Source organism: Panulirus ornatus, chromosome 40 (assembly GCF_036320965.1).
Source record: "Panulirus ornatus isolate Po-2019 chromosome 40, ASM3632096v1, whole genome shotgun sequence".
Classification (NCBI taxonomy): domain Eukaryota; kingdom Metazoa; phylum Arthropoda; class Malacostraca; order Decapoda; family Palinuridae; genus Panulirus; species Panulirus ornatus.
The window spans coordinates 6,568,537-6,577,100 of record NC_092263.1 but is presented as its reverse complement, the minus strand read 5'-3'; the positions used below and the strand labels follow the sequence as shown (position 1 = coordinate 6,577,100).

At 41.3% G+C, this 8,564-nt stretch overlaps 1 protein-coding gene across 1 annotated transcript; it reads right to left on the bottom strand.

Annotated features, from left to right (window-relative positions):
* Positions 1-3,356: 3,356 nt before the first annotated feature.
* Positions 3,357-4,223, bottom strand: LOC139761501 (uncharacterized). Its single transcript, XM_071685765.1, has one exon. It carries the CDS (start codon positions 4,221-4,223, stop codon positions 3,357-3,359), a length of 867 nt encoding a protein of 288 aa, XP_071541866.1.
* Between the last annotated feature and the right edge of the window lie 4,341 nt (positions 4,224-8,564).

Genomic DNA, 8,564 nt, shown 5'->3' with positions numbered 1-8,564 from the left:
TACAATCCTCGACAAAGAAATGTCACTTTCATTACGATACTTTAACCTTCAGTTCCGTCTGACTGCATCATCACGTCATAACTTTTAGATCCAGCCATTAATTGTTTTATGTCATTTCTAAGAAATAAGATACTTCTTTGATCACCTGTTACTTACTTTTTTGCCATATGTCGTGTGATTGATTTGCTTATAGTCTGTCTACTTTTCTCCTTGTAATTCCCTTTAGTCACATACTCTCATTACTTCTTATTTCCTCACACTATCTTTCTATTCATCTATGTATATTTCTGTGAGCTTTTACATCTATTCCTATAGCCTTCTATATTTTCACTCTTCGCTATTTATCATGATATCATCAGAGAAGTTTCTCCCACAATAATGGAAAATTACTTTAGATGAAAGAAAATGCACATCTCACGATATCTATACAAGCCGTCATATTGCTACAGTATGTCCAACAGGCACCATTCAGGCACCAGACACATCCAAATGAATTCCTTTCATGAAATTTACAAATCACCCTTCCATCACAGAGCGAACTCCAAGCTACCAGCAATTTACTGACGAGGGCGTCATGGCCCACTGTGCCTGTCCATCAGATGCTGTCACCATTTCCAGTATGGACAAACCTCCGAGTCAACAGTGGGTCGTACGTGTGAGAGGAACCGTTCAGTTTGACAGCTGACAGCCTGGCTAAGAACACAAGGATACTCCAAGCTGTATCTAACTGACCTCCGCTGATCACTGGGTTGAAGTTGTCTGACATATTGCTTCCAGTGTGAGGCACTTGGTACCACTCGACTGTATGGTAGGAACCTAGACAGTGCCTGGCTCCCGTGTAAGGCACGCACTTACCTTCAGTGGACAGTAGGAACCATTTCAGAGCCTGGTACTAAAAATCCTGCCTCATGTCAACAACTGATTTAAGAATCTTAGATGAAGAATAAAACAAATCTCGGTAATAAGACCTACAGAGAATACGAGAGGGTAACAGAAAATCATGCAAGAGATCAAAGGACAGTTTTCATACAGTCTCAGAAGAGAGATTCTGAGAAACACCAGTGAGTTGTTGTCTATTCATTTCCCTCCACTGAATAAATGAAAGTTTTCCCTAGTGGACTTTGATACTGTCCCTCCTCTCCTCGTTCCATTCTTGTCTCGCAGTTTATCATCATGTTTCCTTTATTCTGCCATTATCTATTACCGTGGTGGGTGACCTGATCGTAGCCTGTCTTTTATAACGGACCGAGACTTTGGACAACGAGCAAATTCTTCGAGAGATGTAGGCATAGAGCAACCAGAGGATATAACACGAAATTTAGCAAGAAACTTGTTGAAAAACATGTATAAAAGTACTTTTGTAGCACGATACGTACGAGTGGTGGATGGACTGAATGAGATGACTGAGAACATGGTTGATGCAGACAGCATACAAGAATCTAAGATGTCGTATGATAGTAGAAACTGTTCAAGAGATAGAGCCCTAATAGTGTAAAACTTCCTTACCGCACACAATAAGTAGGTAACAGGTAATTATGCAAGAATCTACAGGAACAAAACCAATAACAACAACAACAATGATGATAGGAACAGCAACAACAAATTTTGGATTGTGTCCGAATAACAAATGTTAACATAATATGCAAAATGTCTGACAAACTTAACCACCTCGACAGTTATTTTGGGAATACAGAATGATTTCTTAATATATTCCATAACTTTCGGCAGCTCTTTGTTCCTTGCTTTAAGAAAATGTCTTGAGGAACATGTTGATTCCTAATACCTGCTACCGTGTTCCTTGCTTTAAGAAAATGTCTTGAGGAACATGTTGATTCCTAATACCAGCTACCGTGTTCCTTGCTTTAAGAAAATGTCTTGAGGAACATGTTGATTCCTAATACCAGCTACCGTGTTCCTTGCTTTAAGAAAATGTCTTGAGGAACATGTTGATTCCTAATACCAGCTACCGTGTTCCTTGCTTTAAGAAAATGTCTTGAGGAACATGTTGATTCCTAATACCTGCTACCGTGTTCCTTGCTTTAAGAAAATGTCTTGAGGAACATGTTGATTCCTAATACCTGCTACCGTGTTCCTTGCTTTAAGAAAATGTCTTGAGGAACATGTTGATTCCTAATACCTGCTACTGATGCTTAACTCTCAACGTCAGGAGCGATTCGATATCTGTGGTGGTGTTGTCGTTCGCCAACCTTACCAAGTGAAGGTGTATGAGGCAGGAGCTGGGGGTTAGGTGTGACCCTACACTGATGTGGTGCTCTTCTGATATGAACTACTCTATCCAGGCAACGTCAGCCGCTCGTGTCACCGTAAATTAACCTGAATATAGACTTAACCTGGTCTACAGTTATGACGAAAAAAACTAGCAAATGTTAGATGATGATTACGGTTAATATTCATATAGTTTATACTTATGTAGATGACCTTTTCCTTTCCACTTCAATCATTCTGTTATAAGACATCAGAGAGAAGTGTAAGTAAAGAAGGGTTGGCTCCAGATGTTGTAATTTATCTCTATTTTTGCACGTGAAGAGGTAATGTCTTGAGGCACGTGATATGAAGCACCTAAGATTGCATTTGCATATTCGCCGGGTGGATGACGTTACTCATATGTTTGTTTCTCTTTGTCAGGAAATCTTCGACACGTCAAGAGATTTAACGAATTTGCAATAAAAAGATTCATTATGTGACATTGCAGCGAGATGCTTGACTCGGATAAACAAAATAACCAAAGGAAAAAGTGAAATCCAGAGAGCAATCTCAGAAAGAATCCGCTAATAGTCTAAAACAAGTCAACGCAATGATCAAGAACAAAGAAGGAGTCAGAATCGAGCACAGAATACGAAGCAAAATGGTTTCGCCACAGGTTTATTTCTCTAGTACGACAGGGAATAACTTAACCGTCCTAATAGTGCGGGTAAAACGAGACTGACTGGCAGTGCGAACCATCCAGGACACATTTGACGTCAGATGAAACTGACTGGCAAAGAGAAACATCCAGGACACAGTTGACGTGTAGTGATGGATGCAAGCCTCGTACCTAGCTTAGTGAAGGAAAGAGTTTTGTGAGGAAGAGGGCATAGTGAAGAATAGTATAGTAAATATCAATAAAATCTAAATTGAATATAGATAGAGGGATCAAAAATGTTTGAATAAATTCATCCTATGATAACTGACAAAAATATGTATTTCATTAACTAGTGAATAAGCAGAAAAATAGGCAAGGAATCGTTTTTTTTTTTTAAATAAAATGTGAAATTAATGATACAGCTCCCTTTCTGATAAATTTAGGTCGTAAGCAGTTACAAGACTCGAATATGAAATGCCAGTGACCCACATCATCAACCCACATTAGCTCTTTTTGGGTTGGGAGCGTCACTTGCATCATCAACCCTTGTCCGCTTCTGAGGCCTCACGTTGTCGTCTGGCCTCTCCAGCACAGATTTGAGATACTCGCTCACCAGCAACTGTTTTGCTCTTTTAAACATAGTGCTCAATTTTGGGCGATCTGCAGCTATGCCGGTGGCTTCCTTTGCGAGCCTTTGCAATTCCTCATCCTCCACCGGAGCATATTTGAAGATAGATTTAAGTACCTTCCCTACTTGGTACACTTGAGTCGGTGGGCCTAGACAACAACCATCATAGGTCTCAGGGGCGTAGATGGGGTTCTTTTTCTTTTCCCTCCGACCGGGGATGTAACCAAATTTCTGTGTCATGCCCAGGTCGATGATAGTTACCCTGGGCTCGGTGGACGTTTCTTCTACGACTATATTGTTTGCCTTCAAGTCGGCGTGGGCAAGATTTGCCTTTGTCATTTCAGTCATGATATGAAGAATTTGTGTGATAATCTTGACTGCATTCATTCTAGAAACCTTCCCTTCCTTGAGGAGCGATGAGAGAGATGTTCCAGCATAAACTGTGACGATAGCTGGTTTAGGCCACAACGAAACACCCACCAGTCTTATCATTCCTACAATATCCTTCACTCTGACTATTTGTCTTGCTTCCTGCAACAGCGACTCCCACTGATAGTCCAAATGGTCTCCCAGAAGAATCTTAACACACAGGGGTACTCCATCAGGTCCATCGATTCGGTAGCAGGATCCAAAGGTGCCTTCCCCCAGGAACAGTCCTTCCCTTTCGGCCTTCTCAACCAGTTGGTGGTCTACCTCAAGGATGCCACTCTCGGAAAGCTGTCGTCTGAACATTTCGTAAGTTGCCATGACCTTTACCTCACAGGGTTGGGTGGTAAGCTGAATATCTCAACGGTCAGGAACCTCCTAGAGTCTGTTATGATCTTACACCAGATGTTATGTTATATCCGAGATGGCTTTTATAGTCAGGTAGAAATTACTGGCTTAACCTGTTATAGTGTAGATGGAGGCATGATACACTTGGGTTTGACCACTTGTAGTGTAGATGGAAGCTACATACACATAGGCTTGACCTGTTATAGCGTAGATGGAGGCATGAAACACTTTGGCTTGACCACGTGTAGTGTAGATTGAGGCATGAAACACTTTGGCTTGACCACGCGTAGTGTAGATGGAAGCTACATACACTTAGGTTTGACCTGCTATAGTCAAGATGGAAGCAAGAAAGACACTGGATTTACCATTTGTAGTAATTAGATGGAGGCTACAAACACGGGTTTTACTTGTACAGGGAGGATAAAACACAGGATTGACCTGTTAAGATGTAGATGAAGATTACAAACGATGGTATTTGTATTTCTGTAGTGTAGATGGAGGCTTAGAAATACATGGACTTGACCACTTGAAGTGTATATGGAGAATAAAAACATTTAGAGTTTGACCTGTTGTAGCGTAGATTGAGGCTTGAAATATATAGGTCTGACCAGTTTAGATGAAGGTGGATGTGACTAGTTTTAGTGAATGTGGAGCCTACTAGAACACACAGGATTTGACCTGTTGCACTGTACATGAAGGTTACAAATACATGGGTTTGACTACTTGTACTATAGAGGGGGAGGGGGTTGTACAATCACTATTTAGTGAAAAAGAGTAAATATTAACGGACAATGATGTGAAGGTTGTAATAAAGCTGATGGTGTTAGGAAGCTTCATACGAGTCAGGTCAAAGGGTGTAGTGAGGATGAGTGGGTCTTGAAGATGAAAGCATAAAGCCCAGTGGCGTTAAGCGAGTACTAGATGTCAATCTATAGTGAGGATGGCCTTTGGCCGGGATCAAAGCCCGACATATGACCTAATCATTAGCGGTCAGATGAAATGCTCCTTCATTACAGCACCAGTCACCTTTTATCTAATCGAGGTGTAGTGAAGTTGAAGGTGTAGTAAGAATTTATAGTAAAAATGCAGGCATAGTGAAAATGGTTGTATACATTACCGGCGATGGTGCAGTAAAACAAAAGGATGTAGTGAAGATGAGGTAGCCCTCGATGTAGTGAAGATACATTGCAACCTATACCATTATCATCAGGTGACAGACTAATGGTGTAAAAGGTGTAGTGAAGAGAGGAATGCTGTGAAAATTAGGTAGCTGTGTATGTAGGTAGTAAGCATGAGGATGTTGTAATGATAATAACAAAATGTATGCAGTGAACATGAGAAGATAGTGAAGATGGATTTTATTCCAACAATTCTAAGTTAAGATAAGGGTCTTAGAAGTGAATTGAGTTATCAAGGCTGTACTAAAAATGAAAGGGTAGTGAAGATGACTTGCGTCTTCACACATACAGATCAGAACAAAGACTTTACCAAGTTTCAGTGTAAATCATATAGGACGAACCAGTTATGATGAAGGTAGAGGCAAGAAACATTTTGGTTTCACCTTTTTGCCGTAGATGGAGGCTAGAAATAAATGGGTTTGATCCCTAGTACTGTAGATGGAGGGTACAAACACTGTTTAGTGAAGCTCAGTCAGTACTAAAGGAAACTTATTTAAAGCTTATAGTAAAGATGAGTGCGTCATGAAGATAAAGGTATAAAGGCTAGTGGCGTTAAGGGAGTACTACATGTCAATCTGTAGTGAGGATGACCTTTGACTGGGGTCAAAGCCTCACATATGACCAAATCATTATCGGTCTGATCACATGCGCCTTCATTACAGCACCAGTCACCTTTTATCTAAACCGTTAGGATCAGGTCAAAGACCGGTGTCGGGGTGTAGTAAAGCAGAGGGTGTAATAAGGATTTGTAGTAACAATGCAGGTGTAATGATGATGGTCGTAGACGTTACCAACGATAGTGCAGTTAAACAAAAGGATATAGGGAAGATGAAGGAGCACTCAATTTGAGTCAGTGGTTAAAGTGAAAATGTGGGGAAGTTACATTGTAACAACTTATTATCATCAGGTAACAGACAAACGGCCTAGAAGGTGTAGTGAAGATAGGATTGCAGTGAAAATTACGGAGCAGTAAATTAAGGATTATCGAGGTTGCTAGTGTTCATGAGAAAGTAGTGAACATGACTTGTGTTCTGACACAGTACACGTCAGGACAAAGACTTTACCCAGTTTTATTGTACATGGAGGCTGGAAACATATGGGATTTACCAGCTATAGCGAAGATAGAGGCAAGAAACATATGGCCTAGACCAGTTGTCCTGTAGATGGAGGTCAGAAATACATGGATTTGACTAGTTTTACTATAGAGGAATGGTAAAAACAGTTTCGTGAAAACGAGTCAATATTCGAGGAAAAATGATGTGACGTTTGTAGTAAAGATGATGATGTTATGTAGACCCATTCGAGTCTGGTCAAAGGTGAGTGGTTTCAGTTCGATCATTCAGTGTCGAACTGTCAACCTCTGTGTCTTTTGCTTTATCCATAATATTCCTTTTAGCTAACAAACACTGGACCTCTATGCTCTGCAGACCATGATTAAGAACTCCTGCACCTCAGGAGAGCAGGAAACCCTATAGCTGATAACTCCTGTATCGCAAGTCAGCAGGAGACCCCTCACTACGAGCTTCTGCACCCCAGGTCAGCAGGAGACCCCCTGGCTGCGAGCTTCTGAACCTCAGGTCAGCAGGAGATTCCCTGACTATGTACTCCTACACCTCAGGCCAGCAGGAAACCCTATAGCTAAGAACTCCTGTATCCCAGGTCGGCAGGAGACCCCTTACTACAAGCTGCTGCACTCCAGGTCAGAAGGAGACCCCGTGGCTTCGAACCACTGCACCTCAGGTCAGTAGGAGACCTCCTTGACTATGTACTCCTGCACCTCAGGTCAGCAGGAGACCCCTTGACTACGAACTACAGCACCCAGGTCAGCAGGAGACCCCTTGACCACGAACTACTGCACCCAGGTCAGCAGTAATGTTACAGCCGTGATGAGTGTAGGGAGAAATAGGAGGTATGAAAAGTTCTTTATGATGTTAAAGCACAAAGCGAGTTTGAGGACTCGAGCGTAAGGATGAAATTGCGGTGTAACGAACTTGGAAATGTGCATCATAATGAATATATAGAGTACATGTTGAGGTGAGTCAATGATAAAGTGGAATGATGTGGATCAGAGAAGACAAGATGAGTTGCAGCAGCTGCTGGAGCAGTATTTTGAGTCTTGTAGCAAATGATGGACGGAGACATTAGGATCTTATTGTACGTGATGATGTGGTATGTGATGAAGGAGGATAATAGGTTCTTATGGTGGGTGATGATGATTACCGGTTCTTATGGCAAATGATAGAGGATGATCATGGGTTCTTAATGTATATGATGGCCGATGATTATGGGTTCTTATGGCGGGTGATGATGATAATGGGTTCTTATGACAAGTGATGGAGAATGATTATGGGTTCTTATGGCGGGTGATGATGATGATGGGTTCTTATGACAAGTGATGGAGAATGATTATGGGTTCTTATGATGTATGATGGAGGATGATTATGGGTTATTGTGGCAAGTGATGGAGGATGATTACAGGTTACCATGGCCGGTGATGGAGGATGATTATGGGTTCTTATGTCAGGTGAAGGTGAATGATTATGGGTTCTTATGATATATGACGGAGGATGATCATGGGTTCTTATGATATATAATGGAGGATAATCATGGGTTCTTATGGCAAGAGATGCAGGATGATTATAGGTTCTTATGGCAAGTGAAGCAGGATGATTGAGGGTTCTTATTGCATGTAATGGAGGATGATTATGGGTTATTGTGGTAAGTGATGCAGGATGATTGAGGGTTCTTAAAGACTGTGATGGAGGATGATTATGGGTTCTTATGATGTATGATGAAGAATGATCATGGGTTCTTATGATACATGATGCAGAATGATTATGGGGTCTTATGGCAAGAGATGCAGGATGATTATAGGTTCTTATGGCAAGTGAAGCAGGATGATTGAGGGTTCTTATAGCATGTAATTGAGGATGATTATGGGTTATTGTGGTAAGTGATGCAGGATGATTGAGGGTTCTTAAAGACCGTGATGGAGGATGATTATGGGTTCTTATGGTATGTGATGGAGGATGATTATACGTTACTATGGCAGATGATGGAAGATGATGTTGGGTTCTTATGGTAGGTGATGGAGGATGTTGATGGGTTCCCATGGTATGGG

Excerpts from the sequence above, each read along its gene's own strand:
- LOC139761501 (XM_071685765.1), bottom strand. The coding sequence starts at position 4,223 with ATGTTCAGACGACAGCTTTCCGAGAGTGGCATCCTTGAGGTAGACCAC.